This window comes from Nerophis lumbriciformis, linkage group LG11 (assembly GCF_033978685.3).
Source record: "Nerophis lumbriciformis linkage group LG11, RoL_Nlum_v2.1, whole genome shotgun sequence".
In the NCBI taxonomy this organism is placed as follows: domain Eukaryota; kingdom Metazoa; phylum Chordata; class Actinopteri; order Syngnathiformes; family Syngnathidae; genus Nerophis; species Nerophis lumbriciformis.
The window spans coordinates 30,996,500-31,024,204 of NC_084558.2; the positions used below are offsets into that span (position 1 = coordinate 30,996,500).

The window sequence follows — 27,705 nt, forward strand, 5'->3', positions numbered from 1 at the left end:
GTCTGGAGCACCAGATAGTTCGATATGTCTGGGAACGCGCCCGACGGATAATCCTTGATATCACTCGACAAAACTTTTTTTGATGTAGGGATCTATTCCATTGCATAGTTAAATTTTTTGTTTGTATCTGCTTTTTGCAGAAAGATCTAGGACCCTTGCGTACTCAGATAGTCTGCGCACTGCTTGCTGTACAATAGCCATCTTAGCTTGGTTGACCACCACTGGTTTTCACTTCCGGGAAGAAGTCAGGGAATACAAGCAATAGAGCTGTCCCAGGCTAAACAGGGGCCTTAAGCAGACTTGTATTTGGAGCCCCCATTACAATTTTTCCCCCACATTTTATTTATGTGAAACGATTATTTTTTTAATCAATCTTGTGTTAATTTATTCAAATTGATGTTTTGTAATAAAACTAATTAATTGGAAATACATTGTTAAAAATATTTTTTTTTCGTGCAAAATAATTTTAACATCATTAAAACAATTTATTTCCGATTGGGATTTGATCCCAGTACCACTGCCTTACAAGGACAAGCACGAGCACAGCGCCACAGGAGCCCGTGTGACTTTGGGGATAATTTATTATATTCTTATCAGTGACAGAGCTGAAAGCAGCAAGGAATGCATTTACAAAATAAGTGCCATGTAATTTAATTATTGACATTTTTCAGGGGAAAAAAAGGCTCCAAGAGATTGCGGGGCCCTGCATACAGTGCGTGTGTAAGAGGGGCGGCCTTGTTTGTTGCCATCTTTATCTGTTTAAATACTGCATGTTTGCAACTGGTCTAAAATAAACATTTACCGAGCATGCACTTATAATTGTATAAAATAAATGATTTAAAAAAAAAAAAAAGAACTGGTGGCCCGGGTATTTTTTTTATTGTGCAAATCAAAAAAGGACATTTTACATTGATTTTTAAAAAGGGGGATATAGAGTGTGTTAATATGAAACCTGTTAAGAATACATTAACAAAGTGTCACAAGAAGGTCAAATAAGTTTTACCACTGAATGAAAAGGTGTACTTTGTTAGCTTATCTACAGCAAGCCTTGTCTCTTCAGATCTTCGTAGGTCTTCTTGTTGACTACATTTCCGCTTGAGTCTTCATATTCTTCCTAAAAATAACAAAGAAGGATGTTCAGCATTACTGTATTATAACATCCTTGTTGTGTTGTGCTACAAACGTACCTCTGTGTCAGGCTGCCAACGCTCCAAAGCCTTTTGGGATTTCAGCTTCGCCCACACTAACGTTGGTGAACATTAGGTCAAGTTAGTCCAACATTCTTTTTATGCTAACTATACATTTGCAGTGCACAAAAAGTATGATAGCAAAGTGAAATTTCCTGAATTATCAGTCCTACAACACTGTGAAACGAGTCAGGTGCTCCACTGTCCAGCCAGAAGACTTCAGCCAAGTCAAACTTTTTTTTTAGTTAAACCATTCCAGCTTCTAAAGAGTACAATCGGAAAAGTCACTGAGCTGAACCTTTTTAACTAGTTTTTGTAGGGGCTGAGCTTCAAGAGGTAGTCGTCTGAAATGGTTTTCAATTCACAGGTGTGCTTGAAGCTCATCGAGAGAATGCCAAGAGTGTGCAAAGCAGTAATCAGAGCAAGGGGTGGCTATTTTGAAGGAACTAGAATATAAAACATGTTTTCAGTTATTTCACCTTTTTTTGTTAAGTACATAACTCCACATGTGTTCATTCATAATTTTGATGCCTTCCGTGACAATCTAGAATGTAAATAGTCATGAAAATAAAGAAAACGCATTGAATGAGGAGAAGGTGTGTCCAAACTTTTGGCCTGTACTGTATACATCAGATATATATACACATATATGATGTATATATATATTTTTTTTTATGGGGGCAGCAGCGTCGAGAGCCGCAAGATTAGAGGCTGAAGAGAGAGAGGCAAAAGTTTGCGTGTTCAGGTGCTAAAATGCTTGCCTGATTGCGGGTCTGTTGGTCACTCCCCAAATGGGGGTTGTCACGTACTGATGTCATATTAATACATTTCTTTCCTAATATTTTCGCAATCGACTGGTAGAGTCCCAAAGATCGACCGGTAGATTGCGATCGACAAGTTGGCCACCTCCATTCTAGAAGGACATCGGCTGTGAATACTTGTGACTTTAGTTTATTATTTTTAGTCAATTTGCAAAATTGTCCCACTACTAATATTTTCCGGCTGCACTTGATGTACAATTCTGACTGCAACGGTATCTTAGTGCCGTCTTTTAGTACCTTGTAAAAACTTGGCATTTTAACGAGCATGTGGCGGGGAGACCTTCTAAAATCCATGTCGTGTTTTCAAAGAAAGGCAGGACTTACAAGAGACGGCATCTTCAATCTGTGTGACGTTGGCAAAATGAGCTGTGTTGGGGATTCCAAGACAGCGCATACCATGGGCATGTCTCCATTCCTAGCCAGAACACACAAAAATGAAAACTTTTCAGTTAAGAAAGAAGCTCTTTTTTCCAAGTTAATTTAAATAATGCAAGCCAGTAATAACCTGTGATTAATCATGAATAATCCAAATTCAAAAGTGTGATTAAAAATAGTAATTTGACACCACTAATTTTTATATATATATATATATATATATATATATATATATATATATATATATATATATATACACACACACACACACACACACACACACACACAATATATATAACATATGGTAATAATAATTAATCTTGATTGTATCTGAAAATTATTCCCTTAGGTTAATTCATATTTATTGGATCATATTTTTATTCATATATCATAAAACGCAGAAGTCATATCTTAATGCAAAAATTCATGTTTAAAAACGCGAATATCCGTGTTCCCGCGGACATTTCACATGCCTGCATGATAATAACTAAAAAATCACATACTTACATAGACACTTGAATGTTTCTTTTAAGTTTCTATAGTTTTACCACATAATATGACTGTTGTTTCCACTGTATGTACTATATTATACATCAGCGTGATCACATGACAACAATGGATGTAACGTGTTTCTGTAATTGTGAAAGAACAAAGTATGAACATTAGAATTTACCGCAAAGTGTCGTTGGAAGGCTTTGGGTCCTCGGTAGGTGTAGTTTCCACAGATTTCACAGTTGTAGTTGATATTAAGTCCGTGTAGCTTATAGAGCCAATATGGAATGGGCTGGAAGGAATAAAAGCAGACAATTAAAGGTTGAGACCAGCAGGAAAAATCTATTGAGACAATTAATGCTCAACAGTCCAGTATTACATTCTATATATATATATATATATATATATATATATATATATATATATATATATATATATATATATATATATATATATATATACCTATACCTATATATCTATCTATCTGACAGATGGATAGATAGATAGATAGATAAATACAAACCCCGTTTCCAAATATGAACGGAATACAATGATTTGCAAATCATTTTCAACCCATATTCAGTTGAATATGCTACAAAGACAACATATTTGATGTTCAAACTGATAAACATTTTTTTTGTGCAAATAATCATTAACTTTAGAATTTGATGTCAGCAACACGTGACAAAGAAGCTGGGAAAGATGGCAATAAATACTGATAAAGTTGAGGAATGCTCATCAAACACTTATTTGGAACATTCCACAGGTGAACAGGCAAATTGGGAACAGGTGGGTGCCATGATTGGGTATAAAAGTAGATTCCATGAAAAGCTCAGTCATTCACAAACAAGGATGGGGCGAGGGTCACCACTTTGTCAACAAATGCGTGAGCAAATTGTTGAACACTTTAAGAAAAACCTTTCTCAACCAGCTATTGCAAGGAATTTAGGGATTTCACCATCTACGGTCCGTAATATCATCAGAGGGTTCAGAGAATCTGGAGTAATCACTGCACGTAAGCAGCTAAGCCCCTGACCTTCGATCCCTCAGGCTGTACTGCATCAACAAGCGACATCAGTGTGTAAAAAGTTTTACCTGACTGAGACATTAAGTGCAATCAAATCTTTTCAGATAAAATGAGCAGTGGTTTGACCTGTTACTAATCTAATTTTAATAAAAAGCTACAGTAGCTGAGAAAAGTCACAACAAATGCCAACGCCACAACACAACATGAAGCCACAACAACAACTTTCAGCTATAGCACAAATGCAAAAGCTACAGCAAATAAACGGCACAACACAACAACTATAAACAAAATATCAGACAGACTTGAGTCACGTTTAAATTCCTTATTCCTTAGTGCTAAACTTCATATAAAGTCGGCCGTTCGCAAATCCAATGTTTTCTTTTTTCTAGTATCGATAAAATGGATTTGATTGCCTTTTAAAATGATATAAGATCGATATATAGATTCCAGAAGGCCAACTTGCCAAGCACAGATCGATGTAGTTGAATCTTAGCAATATAAATCAATCAATTGATCTATCCATGAATCGTTACACCACTAGAAAATAATACAACCTGAAATGGCGCACTAAGTTACAACATACGTCAGTAGCCAAATTAGGAGCATTTGTAAACCATTTTAAAATGTATTTGCTAAAGAAAATTTGTAGTCACGTACCGTATATCACTATCGCAAGAGGCTGCCATATATGAAATGTGAAATGTGTTATTAAAAAGACGTGTAATGTGATCTGCGGAAGAAGTGGTTACATAAGGATGTTTTGTGGAAAATGTTAAGGAGTTATTTAGCTTATAACAGGAGTTTTTAAAAAGAACACCTGCTACATTCATGCTAGCTACTAGCTACACACTGCTAGCCTTGAGTGTAGGAGACCTGTCTTGAATGAGAGTGTAACGTCTAGGAGGCATTTTGTGTATATTTTGCTCGCAAGTGTGAGCATAGCGGTTATATATCTGTGTGTGTGTGTGTGTATGAATAAATACATTGATTATACTTGTATACAGCTTGCTTGCTTGTAACATAAATAAAGTCGTATGAGCACACAGTCGTTCACCAGCACTTTGAATTCAAGAGGGAACTGATAGCAAAGTACGAAAGTAGTGCCACGCGGCTTCTCCTGTCTTCGCCTATCACTAGTTGCATTTCCATTACCTCAAGAAATGTGCAAAACCTAAATATCGCAATAAAAAAAACGGTAATGGAAAAACCCATATATTGAAAAACCTCTAAAAAAAAATCGCTAAAACCTTTTTACGTTCTCATGAGGTGTTTTTTCAGATGTTTCGATTTTGAAGTGTTTGGCAAAACATGATAGAAACACTTTTTTCACATTTACAGGGCACCTTAACACTGAACCGGGACTGATGCAGAACAACTCGTGCAGACGGGTCGTCTTGATCTTGTTTCCGATCGGTTGGCCAGGGGGAGCGAGGCGGCAACGGGCCGTCTCGCAAGTCCCTTTTGGGCAATAGAGGGCGACCCTCAGGCTCAGAGAAACCCATACAACAAATATCGAGGGGCTTTGAATCAACAATTTGTCTGAATTCCTCGTTCACAATTCTCACCCAAAAATCCCTTATTCGTGGCTGTTGCCATACGTAAGGACGTTGCCTTTGAGCAGGGGTATCAAACGTATGGCCTAGTAAGTATAAAAATGAGCTGCAATTTTTTTAATGAAAAAAATTGCTGATCTAAATGTCTCCACTGGATGTCACAATAGCAATGTAAGTGTAGCTCAAGTCTCACATGACACAGTTTTAAAGATGACATGTCAGCTGACTTCAAGCGCCCTCTAGATTGGTTGCCACTACCCCAATCAGTGCAGGTGCAAGCAATCAGCTGCTCCTGTTGTGGCTGGCAGCAGGTAACACAGACTGATGCAGTAGGACACACAATACCTTCTTTCATTCTAAATTATCCACTCAACAGATAAAATACCGAAACGGTAAGATGCAAAGACTTAAGTCAACATGACCATAATCTCTGTTGTAGTTCAAGTTCGACTAATTCATGTGCGACTAATGTACGGAATAATTCTGGTTGTGCTTACCAACCGCCAAGCTATTTTATTTGGTACATGGTGTAATGATAAGTGTGACCAGTAGATGTCAGTCAAACATAAGAGATACGTAGAGACTGCAAGATGACAATAGTAAACAACACCAAAACTTTAAATGTTCCATCATTTAGAATATAGAACATTACACACAGCGCTCAAAAAACTGTCAAAATGTTTTAGTGGTAAGCCATGCCGCTTCATGGATTGTCTGAGCATTACAGCTACCGTAGTCAGACGTACTGTGCTTAAACATACGGGTGTTATTATGGTGTGTGTGTATAAGGACTGCAAATTGGCACCTCTTAGCAGACATATTATCTGGCGTTTTGTTTCGCAATATTATGCAAAACTAACCTTTCTTACCTTTTGGTACCTGCTGATATTTGGGATCTGCATTAAGTCCTGAAAAATTACACGCGTCTGCCATTGTCGTCCGTGACGACGCCGTAGTCGATAAGCTTCTTCTTTTTCTCTATCTTCTTGTTATGTGGCATTCATCCTCCGCTGTTACCATTTCTAATACAAAGTAGTGTAAAGTTCTAACTTATATCTGTCAGTAGACTCGATATGGAAACGCTAAAACCTAGTGGGTTAACATAATTCACACACGGAACTTTAGTTATTAGAGAGTTCCGGTCGGACGTTTTTTCACGGGAAACATTTCCGACGTGTTGCACTAGTGAACCACGTATGCTGCGCCGTTGATTTAAGTAAAGTCTGAACGTAATTAAAACAGTTAGCTCCATCTTTTGACACATCTTCGACTCCCGTCCTTGCACGCTACACCAGTACAACAAAGATGACGGAGAAAAGACGCTGTCGAAGTGAAGCCACGTGAATAAGACCGCCTACAAAACAGCGCATCCTGAAGCGACGGTCAGAAAGCGACTTTAAAATGGTCTGTGAAACAATCTATGCAACATTTTGACCAAAGAACCACTATTACACGTTATGTAGACCACAAGGAAGTGTTTTAAATTTAGAAAAAAATCATATGACCCCTTTAATGCGCCGTATAATCCGGCACACCTTTTGTATGAAAATAGACCTGAATAGACCTGCTCCTCGGCAGTGTGCCTTACAGGTAAAAGCCAGTAAATTAGAATATTTTGAAAAACTTGATTTATTTCAGTAATTGCATTCAAAAGGTGTAACTTGTACATTATATTTATTCATTGCACACAGACTGATGCATTCAAATGTTTATTTCATTTAATTTTGATGATTTGAAGTGGCAACAAATGAAAATCCAAAATTCCGTGTGTCACAAAATTAGAATATTACTTAAGGCTAATACAAAAAAGGGATTTTTAGAAATGTTGGCCAACTGAAAAGTATGAAAATGAAAAATATGAGCATGTACAATACTCAATACTTGGTTGGAGCTCCTTTTGCCTCAATTACTACAGAAATACCATGGTCCGTAAACCAGGCACGGGTAGATTTTGCGCTGTGTGCAGGCGCCAAGTCCTGTTGGAACTTGAAATCTCCATCTCCATAGAGCAGGTCAGCAGCAGGAAGCATGAAGTGCTCTAAAACTTGCTGGTAGACGGCTGCGTTGACCCTGGATCTCAGGAAACAGAGTGGACCGACACCAGCAGATGACATGGCACCCCAAACCATCACCCAACCATGCAAATTTTGCATTTCCTTTGGAAATCGAGGTCCCAGAGTCTGGAGGAAGACAGGAGAGGCACAGGATCCACGTTGCCTGAAGTCTAGTGTAAAGTTTCCACCATCAGTGATGGTTTGGGGTGCCATGTCATCTGCTGGTGTCGGTCCACTCTGTTTCCTGAGATCCAGGGTCAACGCAGCCGTCTACCAGCAAGTTTTAGAGCACTTCATGCTTCCTGCTGCTGACCTGCTCTATGGAGATGGAGATTTCAAGTTCCAACAGGACTTGGCGCCTGCACACAGCGCAAAATCTACCCCTGCCTGGTTTACGGACCATGGTATTTCTGTTCTAAATTGGCCCGCCAACTCCCCTGACCTTAGCCCCATAGAAAATCTGTGGGGTATTGTGAAAAGGAAGATGCAGAATGCCAGACCCAAAAACGCAGAAGAGTTGAAGGCCACTATCAGAGCAACCTGGGCTCTCATAACACCTGAGCAGTGCCAGAAACTCATCGACTCCATGCCACGCCGCATTAACGCAGTAATTGAGGCAAAAGGAGCTCCAACCAAGTATTGAGTATTGTACATGCTCATATTTTTCATTTTCATACTTTTCAGTTGGCCAACATTTCTAAAAATCCCTTTTTTGTATTAGCCTTAAGTAATATTCTAATTTTGTGACACACGGAATTTTGGATTTTCATTTGTTGCCACTTCAAATCATCAAAATTAAATGAAATAAACATTTGAATGCATCAGTCTGTGTGCAATGAATAAATCTAATGTACAAGTTACACCTTTTGAATGCAATTACTGAAATAAATCAAGTTTTTCAAAATATTCTAATTTACTGGCTTTTACCTGTATAATCCGGTGTGCCCTATGGTCCGAAAAATATGGTATATAAAGTTTCATTTGATGCATCTCCAGTGAGAAAATTGCTTCACGTAACTGGTAGAATGTGGGCGCGGCTATGTAAAAGTACTACCTTGCCGTCCCAACCCAGTGGCAGATTTTTTGGGTTATAGATGATCTCATTGTCCTCGTCTTCACTTTCACTCTCGCTGAGCTGCTCCTCTTCCTCTTCCTCACGTTCCTCTCCAGTCCTGGCTTGCTTCCTTTGCACATTCTCATGAGTGAGCTGCCTCTGCTCCTAAAAAGTGACACAACATGTTGTTAAAAAGGAACTTCACTTTTTTGGGATTTTTGTCTATCGTTCACGATCATTATGAGAGACAAGAACACACGTCTTTTTTTTAGGATCCTAAAGATGGTTAAAAAAAGCTTGCAAAATGCAGCTAATGGGAGTCCCTGTTTCAGCCTTCAAAGCCCTCAAAAAAAAAATTCTAAACCCTATAGCAACGTTTTATATACACACTGCAAGTACATAATGTATTAAAAGACACGTTTATAACAATATGTAATATGTTCAATATTTACCGTATTTTGGTCATTTTAAGCTTTACCGGAACATCTTTTCTCAGCACATTTATTTCCATTTTTAAGCTGCGCACTTCCAATTTCCGGCAACAAATGTGTGTTCCTACTTCTGGAAATGATCACAAGTGTGTTGCAATCATGGCAGACTTGGTAAGAGACAACAAAGATGACTGTTTATCAACAAGTGAGAATTCACAACCCTATCTTTTTGAGGCTGGATGAACTGCTGGTTGTAGGAGCAAGCACGGAAGCCAAGAGAGTGAGGTCGGCGTGCCTTGCCGGTACAAATGTGTAACTTAGAACCAAGCTATGTGGTGGTAGCGGGGGTGTATATTGCAGCCCGGAAGAGTTGGGGCTGCATGAGATTCTGGGTATTTGCTCTGTTGTGTTTATGTTGTGTTACGGTGCGGATGTTCTCCCGAAATGTGTTTGTCATTCTTGTTTGGTGTGGATTTACAGTGTGGCGTATATTTCTAACAGTGTTAAAGTTGTTTATACGGCCACCCTCAGTGTAACCTGTATCGCTGTTGATCAAGTATGCGTTGCATTCACGTGTGTGTGCGTACAGAAGCCGCACATATCTTGTGACTGGGCCGACACGTTGTTAGAATGGATGAAAAGCGGACGTGACGACAGCTCGTAGAGGACGTTAAAGGCAGTGCCTTTAAGGCACGCCCCCAAGACTGTGGTCCGGGTGGACTACGAGATATAATGACTGATGAACACCTTCGTTTGATAATGAAGGTTGCCTCAGCTCAAAGCCTGAGCCCGACATTAATGAACTAGCATCCAAGAAAAGATGCCAGGTATCTGGCTTGGGCACATCAGATTAGATCAGTGTGTAGCAAACTGAGCAGTTTAAAGTCCTGAATGGTTGGTTTATTCATTGTTATTTTATTTTCAAATTAGCCTGTGGAAAAAGTTAATGTTGATATTTACCTCAGAAGGCTGCAAACAGAAAAGAGGCATTCAATTTTAATTTAAATTGTATTTGATATGCCATTGTTATTTTTTAATTATTATTATTATTATTTGAAACTCGATTTTGCATGTCACTATAAAGTTATATAAGCCTTGCTTGTTCAATATTCAATGCAAAACTTGTTTGGGTCCCTATTAAAAGGTTAATTTGTTCAACTTTGGCCCGTGGCTTTGTTCAGTTTTAAATTTTGGCCCACTCTGTATTGGAGTTTGACACCCCTGTTCTAGATAATAAAATTACCGTATTTTCCGCACCATAAGGCGCCCTGGGTTAAAAGCCGCGCCTTCAATGAACGGCATATTTCAAAACTTTGTCCACCAATAAGCCGCCCCGTGTTGTAAGCCGCATCTAACTGCGCTAAAGGAATGTCAAAAAAACAGTCAGATAGGTCAGTCAAACTTTAATAATATATTAAAAACCAGCGTTCTAACAACTCTGTTCACTCCCAAAATGTACGCAAATGTGCAATCACAAACATACGTATATCAACATGGACAGAGCTGCGTGAAAAAAGCCACCCGGCCTCTTCGCGTAAACTTAAACTTACCTTAACCACTCGCTCATCTTTTCTTCATCCATCCCTTCGAGTTAGCTTTTATGATGACGCCGGCTGGAAAGGTCTCTTTTGGCAAGGTCTTCCTTTTGAATATCACCATGGGTGGAAGTTAGCATGGCAAGCTAGAACCACAGTGAAGGATGACTTCTCATTCCCTGTGGTGCGAATATTCACCGTACGTGCTCCCGTTCCACAGTGCGGTTCACAGGAATATCAGTTGCTGTGAAATACGGTAGTAATCCGTGTGCGGATGGAGAGATTGCGTCTTTTCATGAACCGGATCCTTGTCGCTTAGTAGGAGCCATTTTGTGGTCTTTACAGATGTAAACAGGAAATGAAACGTACGGTGATATCCGCGCGTTTTTTCTTCTTCTTCCGGGGGCGGGTGGTTGCTTACAGTAGAAGAAGAAGCGCTTCCTGTTCTATGGGAGCGGGTGCTTACCTTGGCGGTTGCTTGCGTAGAAGAAGAAGCGCTTCCTGTTCTACCGGGAAAAAAGATGGCGGCTGTTTACCTAAGTTGCGAGATCGAAACTTTATGAAAATGAATCTTAATATTTATCCATATATAAAGCGCACCGGGTTAAAAGCCGCACTGTCAGCTTTTGAGTAAATTTGTGGTTTTTAGGTGCGGCTAATGGTGCGGAAAATACGGTAGGTCTCTCACCTGGATAGTAGAAGGATGAGGACGTATTCCCACGAGTTAGTACACTTTGACAGCCAATACAAACCCGGAAATGGTGAGAACGGCACGAAAAGACAGTTGATTCCACACCCTTTTTCTTCGTGAGAATTATGAGTAATTTTTTTATCTAAATGGGAATATATGAACACCCGATCAGTCGGCATTCTAATGACAGCAGACCTTGTACAGTAAGTGATGTTTTATTATGCTTGTTGGCTCTCAAAGTCTGCAGTGAGTAATAATCAGTGATGTATTTAAAAAAAGAAAAGAGTGAACATCGTGATGCATTTTTGAAATTAATTTTGCGTATGCTTAAAATAATCAAAATACCTAAATAATAAATATTATTATAAATGTGCCTACATACACACCTACATTACATATATAATTACATTATGTATATAAAACATCAATGGAGGTCTTTGGATGCTTTTAAGGGCGGAAAAGAGCAGCTCCCATATGCTCAATTGTAAGCGAACTTTTGATCACATTTAATTAATATTTAGAATGCATTAAAAAAATACATCTGCTGTCTTGTCTTTCATAATGATTGCGAATGATAAGCAAAATTCCAATAAAAGTGCAGCTCCCCTTTAATTTAAATGTAATAACTTCATGAATTATTGTGGCCACTAGGTGTCGCCAAAAAAAAACTTTGAATTACAACTCCACTTCAACCTAATCAAAGACAAGTCCATTCCAAATCCATCCATCCATCCATTTTCTACCGCTTGTCCCTTTTGGGGTGCGGGGGTTGCTGTAGCCTATCTCAGCTGCACATGGGTGGAAGGCGGGGTACACCCTGGACAAGTTGCCACCTCATCACAGGGCCAACACAGACAACATTCCAAATCATTAACAATAAAAAGGTAACTGTTTTTTATACCTACCATTGTTCCCTGTATGAATTATTTGACTTCATGTAGCCTTTTTTAACAATCCAGGCTACAAAATAATACAATTATTATGATAATCCAGCTAATATTGTATTAGATCAATATCGGTATGGGCTAATATTAAGGCTACAATACTGATATTGTATTAAAAGTAAAAAGGTTGTATCGGGACACCTCTAATTAGAACTAATGAGGCATAACCCATAACTAACAAAAACTGGCTAATTCACAGCTACAGTAGTCCTCATGATGTATCCAGTATATCATACAAACTTCTCTTACCCCAAGGACTTCCACATACTCGTAGAGTTGAGCCTCCAGGAAGCCAATTTCCTTGTTTCGCTCTGTGTCTCTGCAGGTATAGTGAGTAGATTATTTTTAAAAAGTAACTTTGGTATTAGACTATAATTATTTCAACCCACTTACTTTTTGGGACCTTTGGCTTTAGGATTCTTTGCAAACAGTGACGGGTCCAGTAGATCTAGGGATTTGCCTTTGGTGCCGAAAAGTCTCTGAGCTCTCTCTTCGAGAGTCCTTTCCATCATTAAAAAAACCAACATAAAATAAATATTTCAATCAGGAGTTTGAAAAATATAAATACATCTTTTGGTGCAGACAACTGTTTAATAGAAAATAATTGTCATACACAGGACTTGAACGCAAGACTATTTAGAAGATCTATACAGTAGTTCAGACATGCTTACCCTCCACACTTGAGTCCCAAAGCCATGAGAGCAGACTTCAGTCTGTCCAGACCTAAGGAAGCCAACTCCTGTGTGACAAAATTTCCAATTTATTTCAAGATACACTGTAATATACAATACTTAAAGTTTGAAAGGCATATAAATATTTACATCTGAAATTAAGTTGACCTATACAATGTTTCACTACTTAATACACAACAAGGTTCTAAACATCAAAATTGACAAAGGTGTGTGTGCCCCATGAAAGGATCAAAAAATGTCCTGATTCAATTTGAATTGGTATTTCAAGTAGCGATCGGCAGATATTGATAGCAATTATTTAGTAAGGAGGCCGATAACGTTTTGGATGCCTCTATTCGCGGTGTTTGGCATTTTGGCTGCATCGAGATGTCAGAGCGAGGTGGAAGCACTTATTTAGATATTAAGTCAAGCTCTCAGGGGAGGAGCTTAAGCCTAATTGTTGTAAACACCTGCTGTGATAAAGGTTGGGTTGCACACTTTGAGGTTTTTGCATATTATTTACAGATATAAAGTCTCCAAGAGAGAAGCGTATTAGAAAGTAAAAACAATTACCACTCCACTTCAATTTACTCAAATCTACAATTGTTCTCTGTTTGAGTAATTTTACTTGATCAAGCCTTTAACTATATTTCACATTACAAAATAATAAAAGTATGTAAGATTTGTGCTATCTTTTCGGATCAATATGGGTAGTGAAAAAGTTGTATGAGGACAACCCAAATACCGTATTTTCCGCACTATTAGCCGCACCTAAAAACCAAAAATGTACCGTATTTTCCGCACTATAAGGCGCACCGGATTATTAGCCGCACCTTCTATGAATTACATATTTCATAATTTTGTCCACCAATAAGCCGCCCCGGACTAAAAGCCGCGCCTACGCTGCGCTAAAGTGAATGTCAAAAAAACGCTGCGCTAAAGTGAATGTCAAAAAAACAGTCAGATAGTTCAGTCAAACTTTAATAATATATTGAAAACCAGCGTTCTAACAACTCTGTCCCAAAATGTACAAATGTGCAATCACAAACATAGTAAAATTCAAAATGGTGTAGAGCAATAGCAACATACCGGTAATGTTGCTCGAACGTTAATGTCACAACACACAACACACAAAATAAACATAGCGCTCACTTTCTGAAGTTATTCTTCATTCGTACCGGTAAATCCTTCGAATTCTTCGTCTTCGGTGTCCGAATTGAAAAGTTGCGCTAGCGTGGCTTCCAAAATGGCGGGCTCCGTCTCTTCGAAATCATCGGATTCAGTGTCGCTGTTGTTGTGCAGCAGTTCTGTGAATCCTGCCTTCCGGAAAGCTCGGACCACAGTTGTGACAGAAATATCTGCCCAGGCATTTACAATCCACTGGCAGATGTTGGCGTATGTTGTCCGGCGTTGTCTGCCCGTCTTAGTGAAGGTGTGTTCGCCTTCGGTCATCCATTTTTCCCACGCAGTTCGCAGTCGTGATTTGAATGCCCTGTTGACACCAATATCCAGCGGTTGGAGTTCTTTGGTTAATCCACCCGGAATGACGGCGAGTGTTGTATTTGTGTGCTTCACTTGTTTTTTGACACCATCTGTGATGTGGGCGCGCATAGAGTCATATATCAACATGGACGGAGCAGCGTGAAAAAAGCCACCCGGCCGCTTCGCGTAAACTTCCCTTAACCACTCGCTCATCTTTTCTTCATCCATCCATCCCTTCGAGTTAGCTTTTATGATGACGCCGGCTGGAAAGGTCTCTTTTGGCAAGGTCTTCCTTTTGAATATCACCATGAGTGGAAGTTAGCATGGCAAGCTAGAACCACAGTGAAGGATGACTTCTCATTCCCTGTGGAGCGAATATTCACCGTACGTGCTCCCGTTCCACAGTGCGGTTCAGTTGCTGTGAAATACGGTAGTAATCCGTGTGCGGATGGAGAGATTGCGTCTTTTTATGACCCGGATCGTTTAGTAGGAGCCATTTTGTGGTCTTTACAGATGTAAACAGGAAATGAAACGTACGGTGATATCCGCGCGTTTTTTCTTCTTCTTCCGGGGGCGGGTGAAGCGCTTCCTGTTCTATGGGGGCGGGTGAAGCGCTTCCTGTTCTATGGGGGCGGGTGCTTTCCTTGGCGGTTGCTTGCGTAGAAGAAGAAGCGCTTCCTGTTCTACCGGGAAAAAAGATGGCGGCTGTTTACCGAAGTTGCGAGACCGAAACTTTATGAAAATGAATCGTAATAAAGCGCACCGGGTTATTAGGCGCACTGTCAGCTTTTGAGAAAAATTGTGGTTTTTAGGTGCGCCTTATAGTGCGGAAAATACGGTACTCAAAAGCTGACAGTGCGGCTTATAACCCGGTGCGCTTTATATATGGATTAATATTAAGATTCATTTTCATAAAGTTTCGGTCTCGCAACTACGGTAAACAGCCGCCATCTTTTTTCCCCGTAGAAGAGGAAGTGCTTCTTCTTCTACTGTAAGCAACCACCCGCCCCCGTAGAAGAAGAAGAAGCGCGCGGATATTACGTTTCATTTCCTTTGTGTGTTTACATCTGTAAAGACCACAAAATGGCTCCTACTAAGCGACAGGTTTCCGGTTCATGAAAAGACGCAATCTCTCCATCCGCACACGGACTACTATTTCACAGCAACTGCCTAAAGACTTTCAAGAAAAGCTGGCTACTTTCCGTGCATATTGTAAAAACAAGATAGCTGAAAAAAAGATCCGGCCAGAGAACATTATCAACATGGACGAGGTTCCACTGACTTTTGATATTCCTGTGAACCGCACTGTGGATACAACGGGAGCACGTACGGTGAATATTCGCACCACAGGGAATGAGAAGTCATCCTTCACTGTGGTTCTAGCTTGCCATGCTAATGGCCAGAAACTTCCACCCATGGTGATATTCAAAAGGAAGACCTTGCCAAAAGAGACCTTTCCAGGCGGCGTCATCATAAAAGCTAACTCGAAGGGATGGATGGATGAAGAAAAGATGAGCGAGTGGTTAAGGTAAGTTTACGCGAAGAGGCCGGGTGGCTTTTTTCACGCAGCTCCGTCCATGTTGATATACGACTCCATGCGCGCCCACATCACGCTGGTTTTTAATATATTATTAAAGTTTGACTGACCTATCTGACTGTTTTTTTGACATTCCTTTAGCGCAGTTAGATGCGGCTTATAACACGGGGCGGCTTATAGGTGGACAAAGTTTTGAAATATGCCGTTCATTGAAGGCGCGGCTTATAACCCAGGGCGGCTTATGGTGCGGAAAATACGGTATATTTAATTATCATTTGTACTGTTCTAAGGTAGTTGTACCAATGGGAGAGGTAAATATAATTTCAATGCCCTGTGTTCTATGGTGAATTAATAATAAATAATATATTCTAGCCAAAAAAGAGACTACTGATATTTGTACTGACAAACTAACATGAAAGCAACATCGCTCATGGCCAATTGACATGATCTACCTCCCCACCGCCAAACGGAATCATAAAAGTCGACCATTAATTAATTTTTTCATCTGAAGCTGCTTATGTCTGACATTCGGAATAAAAAACACAATCTTTTAAATGTCATGGAATTTTTTTTACCTCCCAAGAAGAAAAAGCAGAGAGGTCCAGGTGAGCTCCAGCATGTGTCAAAGCACTACTTGTCTCTTTCTGTGAACCAAATCATCAAGTACGGTCAGCAACATGAACTACTTCAACCTGAAACATAATCTTATAGTAAAGAGGACCTACAGGCCAGCCTGGAAAAGTGCCGCTCTCCCACTTCTTCTCAAAGTCTAACAGCACTTTGTCATAAAGGTCATTCTGATCCAGCAGAGGTTTGACACGGTCTGTGTAGTTCTGCAGGTACTCCAGCAGCATCTCCAAATACCTTTATGAAAAACATCACATCTTAGTGCAAAGATTTTAACAGCACAGTGCTTCCAAACATGGCCCACATGTTCACATAATGAGCAGTCCCTCCAGGATTTTGCAGGCTTTTGTATTGCCTTAATTATTTCAAAATATTATATTTTGATTAGGGCTGTCAAAGATTAAAATGTTTATTGCAATTAATCGCAGTTTGTTCATAGTTGACTCAAAAGGAATTGCGATTAATAAAATATTTTGGTCATTAGTATGCCTAGACATATACTTTTCAAGTAACCATGATTGGACAATGAGTTTGGTTTAATTAAGTGTTTTTTTAACATGATGCTTTTTTTTAAACAGATCAACAGAATAAAGGACATACACACGTTTTAATGAGAATTTAAAAAAGAAATCCTGCAGTGCCAATGGCATCCACAGGGATGAGGGGACACACATTCTTCTGCATAACTGGGATGCTGTCTTTCATCGGCGACGTGAGAGCGGAGGACATATAGTGTATGGCCGGGTCGGGAAACTTTATTTAGTAGATAAATCTACTCTTAAAATGTTGGTTATTGTACTTTTTATTGAAAATTGGTTAAATGTTGAAAATGTGAACAGAAAGTGTTTCCTCATGTTAATTCAACCTAAAGTGTTGGTTGCACTTTATTCAAATAAGATGTAAATGCATTGGCCACTAATTGTTGTCTACTTGCTTGTTTGTATCCATAATTAATTTATAATAATGGATTAGATTTATATAGTGCTTTTCTATAGACGAGACACTCAAAGAAGTTCACACATTGGTGGTTGTAAGCTACATTTGTAGCCACAGCTGCCCTGGGGTAGACTGATGGAAGCGTGGCTGCCAGTTTGCGCCTATGGCCCCCTCTGACCATCGACAAACCTTCATGCATATTCATACACCGGTGTGAGCAGCACTGGGAGCAAAGGTGACGTGTCTTGGATGGCAGAGGCGGGGATCGAACCGGGGACTCTGAAGTTGCTAGCACAGCCGCTATACTCAATGCCCCACTCTTTAAGAGGCGAACAAGACGCAACAACAAGCAAACTACAGGCTAAAAATCACCATACTCTGGTGGAATCATTTACACAAAGTACCCTATATTGCCAAAAGTATTTGGCCACCCATCCAAACGATCAGAATCCGGTGTCCTAATCACTTGGCCCAACAACAGGTGCATAAAATCAAGCACTTAGGCATGGAGACTGTTTCTACAAACATTTGTGAAAGAATGGGCCGCTCTCAGCGTGAAACTGTCATAGGATGCCACCTGTGCAACAAATCCAGTCATGAAATTTCCTCGCTCCTAAATATTCTAAAGTCAACTGTCGGCTTTATTATGAGAAAATGGAAGAGTTTGGGAACAACAACAACTCAGCAACGAAGTGATAGAGAGGGCTCAGCGGATGTTGAAGCGCATAGTGCAAAGAGGTCACCGACATTCCGCACAGTCAGTTGCTACAGAGCTCCAAACTTCATGTGACCTTCCAATTAGCCCACGTACAGTACGCAAAGAGCTTCATGGAATGGGTTTCCATGGCCATGGACATTTAAATGTGACAGAAAAGCACTCCGGACACACTTGATTGCTTTCCAAAGCAACAAAACGCCAAAGCAGCAGCCCAGAGAAAAGACAATACAGCCGAATCAGTGATACAGTTGACAGCTCAGAGACGCTGCAAAGCTCCCCAAAAATGACATTTAATGATATTGACTATTATAACTTCCAGTATATTTCATTTTAGTTTGTAGAAACAAATTTAACAGCTAAAGATCATACATGCAAAACTATAAGAGCACCTTCTTTGTTTTGTGACCCAGCCAAATTATAAATTAAAAAAAGATCTATTTACCGGTATATACATTTTCACAATAATGTTCCTAAAATCAGGGACGCTGTGTGGAATTCTGGCCCCATGACCACCCCACATAACATCTGTCAGTCAAGGTCCCTTGGAATTTTCCAAAACTACCACCCTACACAGAGCGCCTGCTTAAAAATGATGTTCAAATCTAAACTTGTGAACCCAATATCTTGCGTCATCTCGTCTCGTAAGATGTGTGTATCTTCACTCCCCTAATTGTTACACATTGCTTTTCCTGCTTTGTTTACATAAGAAACAAAGTTTTGATTAGATAGTTCATGTACTGCAACTGAGGGACAAATTCGAAAACATGTGCGAGATGTCACCATGGTAGCTACTTTTTATTTGACACAGTGCTAGTATGCCTAAAAAATAAACACTTAACTAAAAAAGCAAGGCATTTACGCGTTGATGTAACCGCGGACGGAGTCACATAATTGGCCATTTAACAGAATCCGCTGTTAACCGAAGTATACCAGAGAAAATGACATAAAAGTGAGTGAACTGCTGTCATTGTGAGAAGGAGAAATAATTGTTTGGGAAAATAATGTGTCCGAGATAGCTCATTCATCGCCGACAAACTCAAACGCCCCGTCCTGAATTAAATAATGTGGAGACATCCACTTGAAACAGCGAATAAACTACAAAGCTAAAGCTAGCAAGAGCAATCCATACACTCAAGACACATCTCATTGACTTGTGTTTTTGTGAACAACATTATCGATGTAAGATCAATGTACAAACAGCAGTCGCAACTGAAAAGGCTTTTTTTCTGTTTTTAGTCTCAAATCGCCTCTTTACTCGTCAAGCTGAGAACAACAGCACAGCACAATTCCACCCTTCACAATAATTAACACAGTGTGCCACATCTGGTTTCAAAGGTTTCAAAAAAAGTACGTTACACAAGCATAATGTATTAAAGCACTTATCAATACATTTACACAATTATTATGCTTTAACCTAGTATACTGGTCAAAACTGTCCACAGATGTATTGCACCAATAAAAGTAAGGATTTTTGCATTACCGGTAAATTAACAAACAATTTCATCCATTCATTTTCAACCGCTTGTCTCTTTCGGGGTCACGGGGGTGCTGGAGCCTATCGCAGCTGCATTCGGGCGGAAGGCGGGGTACACCCTGGACAAGTCGCCACCTCATCGCAGGGCCAACACAGATAGACGGACAACATTCAAACAATTTATGAAATTTTATTTCACATTAAAAACACAAAACGGAATTAAAAACAAAACAAAACAAAAGATTTGTATTGTTTTTTTATTTTGCTATTGTTATTTAAATTTTGTATTAATTTTATTATTTTACTTGTTGTGGTTTATTCACAATTAATTTATATGCTTTTTTAAAACTGTATTTAAAGTTGAGTTTTGGTGGTAAAATAAATACTCATGTTTTCAAATTAATAAATCATGTTATTAATTTTGACAACAATATCAATCGTAATTATTATTTTTGCCATAATCGTCCAGCCTAGTAGCACAGTAGTAGTACATAACTAGTCGCACATAATTCACAGGAATTGGTTGAATTTGCATTAATTGGCGTCAGGCTTATTTTTCTAAAAATGTTTTTATATGACATACTTACTTTTTGTATTCTGCATTCTTCCGGTCTTTGGGGATATCAAAAAGCTGGTCGAATGATGACAAGTAAGCGATGTACTCAATTTTCTGATGGAAGAGGTGAAAATATATGTTAGATGGTTAAAAACATGCAAATCAGCAGTTGGATGGTGTTTTATGCTGAATGAAAGGGTCATAACCTCAGCTGCTTTCAGGTTGATGTACTTCAGGTAGCAGTCATGGAGATCCAGGTAGCGTCCATATCCTTCCTCATCAGTGAATTCCACAAGGTCTGCAAAACATGAGTTAAGGCGTAAACCTTGTGTAACTTAGACCTAACATTGCTAGAGTTGTACAAGATTTAAAGTAGTATAAGCTTAAACAATACACAATTCAAGTGATTAAGACCTACTCTGTGCCTCGTCACAAGGATTGTCTCTGGCTTTCATCAGCTCCTCAAACTCTGCAGACATGGGAATGGAAATCTAAAAAGAAATACAAAATGTTTAAACAGCTTTTTCTATATTGGTTGATTCTAGTGTCAGTGATCACGTACTTCGTTCGGGTGCTTCCTGTGAAACTCCTTTATCTGTTTGAGTCTGTTGTAGAACTCTGCAAATTCATTCGGTCCTGAGATGGCAGCGAGTTCATCCCTTCTCATTCTGTCAGGAACAGAGCAGCCATCATGGATGGGCACAGGCAACCTCCACTCATCATAATACAATTCATCAAAATACAATTTGTGATTGCATTCATATTATTTATCTACTTTTTTTGCTCAACTCTCTCAATCAACTTTAGTCCTGAATAAAATAGCAAACATGTCATGTTTCTTTTTGTTTTTGTTTTTTTGCTAGGGATGTCATGATATGAAAATGTATCACAAAATTATCACAGTTATCATTATTATTGCAGTATTTTTAATTGTGCTCAAACTTTTCTAAAATTACTTATACTGAATCTTTAAACCAAGCTGTAAAATGTTTTCCTTTGTAAAAAACAAAACAAAAAAAACATTGTAGATAAAAACACTTTTTGTTATAACCAAAGGGTTATGGCAGAAAAAAACAACATAAATAAATAAATGAAAAAGTGAAAAGTGTGCAAGATAGCACTTTATGGACATAAGAAATACAAAAATAAAAACAAATGTAAGAATTTTGAAAGATGGCACCTGATAGCCATAAGACGTAACTGCACTTTTTGTCCATATAAAAAAATAGTGTTCTGTATGAGATCTAGTCTTTCATATAGTGCTGCACGATTATGGATAAAATCATATTTAAGATGATTTTTTATCAATATTGAAATCACGATTAAAACAGAGTTGGGGTGGAGTCTCAACAGAACACCATCGTGTAACTTGTAATGTCTAATAAGAAGGCTATAGATAAATGTTATTTATATATTTAAAGACAAATATTTGTTTTTTGTTCAATGATATATGTAATTATTTTGATATAGATCATGTGTCTATCGCGATATATATTGATATATTATTGGCGCAGCACTAAGGTGGTGGGTCAAATGCAGAGGATAATCTCACCACACGTAGTGTGTGTGTGACAATCATTGGTACTTTAACTTTAATATGTGTGTGTATATATATATATATATATATATATATATATATATATATATATATATATATATATATATATATATATATATATATCTCATACTCTAGCGCTGCAACTAATGATTATTTTGATAGTCGATTAGTCAAAGACCGATTAGTCAACTGATCAGATAATGAAGCATACACATTTAATGGCTCTAATTTTCCCCTTTAAATGAAATGCAGCTTAAAGGTTCCATATGTAATAATTTAATGTCAAGACATCATTAAATGACCCTGATACAGTATGTCAAAAGGCATTAATAAATCATGTTCTTTTCGAATATCTTTATAACTGATAACGGTAGCTCAGCCGGGATATGCTCATTTCAAAATTAGATTTACAGCCCCGAAATCTTGTAATTGTTTTCATTTCGATGCTCCGCCCTCTATCAATTAGAAAGTCTGCGAGTGTGTCACATCCAGGTTGCCAGTTACGCACCGCCATCTTCGTCTAGCCACTGCCACTGGTAAAGTTACATAAACATGTCAGACCTTAGTAAATCTAAATCAACTTATTCATGACAAAGCCAAGAACAAAACGAGGATTTGTATCGAGGACGCCTTTGAAAGATGGAGACGATTGAAGGCGGAGAAGATTTTTTCATTTGACGCCAAACTTGCTAATTTCCTCCTTGATAGGTAAGTCAGGCATTTACGTTTTCTTATTACTTGTAATAAATGGAAATGGACATTTTGTATGTAAACTATATTGACCAATACAGTCTATGATCTTGTCTAAGAAAGATAGTGTGTTTGTGCAACAAATGCTTAGGAGCAAAGCGCCATCACACTAATGTAGCTTAGCATGCTAGCCCGGTCAATGACACATCAACATACAGTCTAACGGACATATATTTCCCCCGATAGCCTATATGCCGATGTGTCATCCAACTGACAGGGCAAAATATATTTTCGACAAATAAAACCTATGTGGATATGGGTAGTGTCAGTGCCTATTTTGTACTCAATATGCTGACACGCTGAGGAAATGCGTTCCAACATTAGCACGGCAAATAGCGGTTTCTAGTACTGTATGTGCATCACGCACATATGGGATGGCATTTGCTTGGCACAATATAATGCATTACATGTAATGACTTTCTACTTTGTGTATTGACATGGTAGTAGGCTATATGATTTATGCGTAACATGGTTTTTGCGTAACGTGGGTTGGCTCATAGAATTGAAGTCTGCACTGCAAGATGGTGATGTGCTTACATGGAAGTGTGTCTGTCAGGTTGGATTGACATCAGTAAAATGTGGCATAATTACTTAGTAAACTATCTTGCAAGAAGCATAAACAAGGGAAAACTACAGCGTAGGACTCGTCGATTGCCATTTGAAGTTCCTTGGAGTAGGATTCGGCTGCGTATCTGACAACCTCAGTCATGGAGAGTGGGAGGGGACTACAGAATTTTGACCATGATTGCAGTACCATTTCTGTCCACATTACTACATATGGCACCTTTAAGTAATTTTAGGCATGTGCTTATTAACAACAAATATGACTAATTCATTCATAAATATGTGTTTAAACTGTAACTGTGCTGCTCATTCAGCTGTTGTGAAAATTAGGGATGTCCGATAATGGCTTTTTGCCGATATCCCATATTGTTCAACTCTTTAATTACCGATACCGATATCAACCGATACCGATATCAACCGATATATACAGTCTGGGAATTAACACATTATTATGCCTAATTTGGACAACCAGGTATGGTGAAGATAAGGTACTTTAAAAAAATAAAAATAAAATAAAATAAGATAAATAAATTAAAAACATTTTCTTGAATAAAAAAGAAAGTGAAACAAAATAAAAACAGTTACATTGAAACTAGTAATTAATGAAAAATAGTCAAATTAACTGTTAAAGGTTAGTACTATTAGTGGACCATCAGTATGCACAATCATGTGTGCTTACGGACTGTATCCCTTGCAGACTGTATTGATCTATATTGATATATAATGTAGGAACCAGAATATCAATAACAGAAAGAAACAACCCTTTTGTGTGAATGAGTGTAAATGGGGGAGGAAGGTTTTTTGGGTTGGTGCACTAATTGTAAGTGTATATTGTGTTTTTTAAGGTGATTTAATAAAAAAAATAAAATAAACAAAACGATACCGATAATTTCCGATATTACATTTTAACACATTTACATTACATTTTAATGACATCTGTATTGAAAATGTTAATGACTAACAAAATGAAAGAAAGGGACAGTGCTAAAAAACACAAGTAACCCTTTTTATGTATTAAAAAAACAGTTAAAATAGCAGCAATGAAAAACAACAAAACACAAAATCTAACTTCTTCAAAAAGAAAAGAAGAATTGTGTGATGTTTAAAAAGCTGCACACTGGTGTGTTGACTATTGAATAACTCTTGGCAGTTTTTGCACTCTAATAGACTCAATGTGTAGAATTCTATATTTAATAATGTTTTTAAATGTTGCTATTTAAATAGATTTTTTAATCTTATGATACCTCTGCATTGGTGCCTGTCCGCTGTTCATGTTTGTTAAAGTGCCTTTTTTGCAGCATTGCAAACTGAGGCTGCTTTAAAATGTACTTGAATAGATGTAGTTTAGCTGGCTGACTTTGGCTAAAATTATAGTTAAAGTTATTTTTCACACAACTTTGTCTCACTCTTGTTAGCTAGCAAGGTAGATGCTATCACTCTTACCGAGGTTGGGACCACATTCTCCCTCCAGATGTCTGACATCATGTCTCCGCTCTAAATGCTTGTGTATCACAAATGTACTGCCATAAAAACAAGGTCCGCTTTGCAAAATGAGCAAGGTATTCATGTTTTAACAAGAATAGGAGGAAATATCCTCACACTTTACATGTTATCACTGGCACTGCCTTTGCGAGTGACCTACCACCCGGCCAGAAAAACATGAGCGATGACGTCACAACTATAGTCGAAAAATATAATTGTCTGTGACAAACTGTATTTTTATTTACTGCCTCTCTGTGGTTTGCGTTTGTTATTGTGCCTTTTTTACGGCATTGCAAATTGACGTTGCTTTGAAAAGTACTTGAATTGATAGACAGCTTACTTTGTCTAAAATTATAGTTAAATCTATTTTTCACACAACTCTGTCTCACACTTATTAGCTCGTTAGCATGGCACTAGACTAGCTAACAACCTTACCAAGACAAATATAATGGTTGGCGATCAATTTTATTGACGACATTTGTCGGGTTATCGTTGCACTCCCATCATATACTGGAATAACAAGGACTTACCCATCTTTGTCTTCATAAGAGTCCCTGAGATTGGCACTCACATCCATATACCTCTAGAAAAAGATGGCAATGATCAGTAGACATGCAGACAAGAAATATTACCAGCAATTGCGGCTGCTCTCTCTCTCTCTCTCTCTCTCTCTCTCTCTCTCTCTCTCTCTCTCTCTCTCTCTCTCTCTCTCTCTCTCTCTCTCTCTCTCTCTCTCTCTCTCTCTCTCTCTCTCTCTCTCTCTCTCTCTCTCTCTCTCTCTCTCTCTCTCTCTCTCTCTCTCTCTCTCTCTCTCTCTCTCTCTCTCTCTCTCATAATGTCACATAATAAAAACATTTTTTCCCGAGGGAACTCTCCTGAAGGAATCAATAAAGTACTATCTAATGTGGCTGTGCCTGTGACTATTTTTTCAATACTACGGTAGGTTTAACAGGCAACTTATTGATTACTTTGAGGACTGCTTGGCTGACTCACCCTGTCTTTGACCTGTTTGACCTGCTGCCCTCAGGAAGGTGCTACAGGGTCAGACAAAGACTCAAGAACATTTTTTTCCCTAAAGCCATAACCACGGTGAACTCTCATAGGCACTGATTTTATAGCTTAGCACCTCTCTGTGTGCAATTTTTACTTTCCACCCACAGTCTGAATGCTTCCGTATATACAGTATGTATATAGTATAATATTTAATATTTAAACAACACATTCAGAACATTCGTTCTCAGGACTGGACTGTGCCCCTTACCTTCTTTTGCACTATTTTTATTTTCTTTCCTTCCAATGTTTTGCATATTTGTAGACTGTCGCACTGATACTGGAGTTGCTTTTAATCTCATTGTACCTGTGTATAGTGTCAATAAAAGGCATTTTATTCTATTATATCATCCAAACATGAATAAAAAAACGAATATTGAAAATTGAGAAGTAATGCAGTAAGTCAAAATTTGCTATGTGTTAAAATTAGAGATGTCCGATAATGGCTTTTTTGCCGATATCCGATATTCCGATATTGTCCAACTCTTAATTACCGATTCCGATATCAAACAATACCGATATATACAGTCGTGGAATGAACACATTATTATGCCTAATTTTGTTGTGATGCCCCGCTGGATGCATTAAACAATGTAACAAGGTTTTCCAAAATAAATCAACTCAAGTTATGGGAAAAAAAAATGCCAACATGGCACTGCCATATTTATGATTGAAGTCACAAAGTCCATTATTTTTTTTAACATGCCTCAAAACAGCAGCTTGGAATTTGGAACATGCGCTCCCTGAGAGAGCATGAGGAGGTTGAGGTGGGGGGAGGTGTATATTGTAGCGTCCCGGAAGAGTTAGTGCTGCAAGGGGTTCTGGGTATTTGTTCTGTTGTGTTACGGCGCAGATGTTCTCCCGAAATGTGTTTGTCATTCTGGTTTGGTGTGGGTTCACAGTGTGGCGCATATTTGTAACAGTGTTAAAGTTGTTTATACGGCCACCCTCAGTGTGACCTGTATAGCTGTTGACCAAGTATGACTTGCATTCACTTGTGTGTGTGTGTGTGTGTGTGTGTGTGAAAAGCCGTAGATATTATGTGATTGGGCCGGCACGCAAAGGCAGTGCCTTTAAGGTTTACTGGCGCTCTGTACTTCTCCCTACGTCCGTGTACCACTCCGTACAGCAGCGTTTTAACAAGTCATACATTTTACTTTTAGAAACCGATAATTTCAACCCAATTACTTTACAATTGTTTAACTTATTAATTTTGCCATTAAAAAATGCGACCCAATAAATGTGCAGCTTGCCACAAAAATGGCACCTCAGCACAGATTGTAAGAGAACAAATATACAGTATATTAAGTTACAGCTGCGCAAGGGCTCCAGTAGCTATTATCCTAAATAAGAACTATACTTACATCTAACATGGCTCTTGTCCGGTGATCTGAATTAATCTGGTCCCGCAACTGCAACGAGAGATGATGTTCACACAAGAGATGTTTGAATAACATTACCTGGCTAACACTTTTCCATGTGTCCAATTGCTATGAGCAATTCCGCTAATTTGTAGCATTGGACGGAAAACTCACCGTCGATTTCTTGTGTAGTACTTCTTTAGTTTTGGCATCCATTAGCCTCTCTTTTTCTTCATGGTAGCGACGTTGTTGCTCTAAAATGGTCTCCATGCTTCAGCGAGTAGAGCAGAATGGAGTCAAAAAGCGGACAGACCTGCACAGAGTTTGAACAACAAAGCACGACACTTGCTAGTGAACACTACTTCCGGTGTCTAAAACTTCCGGTGTCGTTATGGCCTACACTAAAACGCCGCCGAAAGAAACAAAGAATAGTTTTAACTTTCCCGGCAAACCAGCCATGTGTACTGTACTGTCTTAAAATGATTGTACAGTAGTTGTTCGGCGTTTTTTAAATAAAACACCACACTGCACATAAACAATTAAACACGTTAACTTAACGCTGACACTGCTGCGATGTACTTACTTTTCTGCGTGAGATTCTCCAAGAAGGTTTTGATTGATAGATTGATTGAAACTTTTATTAGTAGATTGCACAGTACAGTACATATTCCGTACAATTGACCACTAAATGGTAACACCCGAATACGTTTTTCAACTTGTTTAAGTCGGGGTCCACGTTAATCAATTCATGGTAAGGTAGGTTTAAAGTTCAGTA

At 38.6% G+C, this 27,705-nt stretch overlaps 1 protein-coding gene across 1 annotated transcript; it reads right to left on the reverse strand.

Moving 5' to 3' along the window:
• Positions 1-860: 860 nt before the first annotated feature.
• Positions 861-27,342, reverse strand: sf3a3 (splicing factor 3a, subunit 3). Its single transcript, XM_061966833.2, has 17 exons — positions 27,105-27,342; positions 26,934-26,981; positions 25,050-25,102; positions 20,728-20,833; positions 20,584-20,656; positions 20,372-20,463; positions 20,197-20,279; positions 16,580-16,718; positions 16,430-16,498; positions 12,836-12,903; positions 12,558-12,665; positions 12,414-12,483; positions 8,564-8,728; positions 3,057-3,167; positions 2,333-2,423; positions 1,188-1,243; positions 861-1,114 (listed from the first exon to the last, which is right to left on the reverse strand). Exons 1-17 carry the CDS (start codon positions 27,198-27,200, stop codon positions 1,037-1,039), a joined length of 1,506 nt encoding a protein of 501 aa, XP_061822817.1. The 5' UTR covers positions 27,201-27,342; the 3' UTR covers positions 861-1,036.
• Between the last annotated feature and the right edge of the window lie 363 nt (positions 27,343-27,705).

What these genes read in the sequence shown, in the direction of transcription:
- sf3a3 (XM_061966833.2), bottom strand. Translation starts at nt 27,200, where the DNA reads ATGGAGACCATTTTAGAGCAACAACGTCGCTACCATGAAGAAAAAGAG. An exon ending in AAGAATGCAGAATACAAAAA is followed by an intron (nt 16,719 to 20,196) that starts GTAAGTATGTCA and finishes TTTTTCATAAAG; the next exon opens with GTATTTGGAGATGCTGCTGG. An exon ending in AAAGCCAAAGGTCCCAAAAA is followed by an intron (nt 12,484 to 12,557) that starts GTAAGTGGGTTG and finishes CTATACCTGCAG; the next exon opens with AGACACAGAGCGAAACAAGG.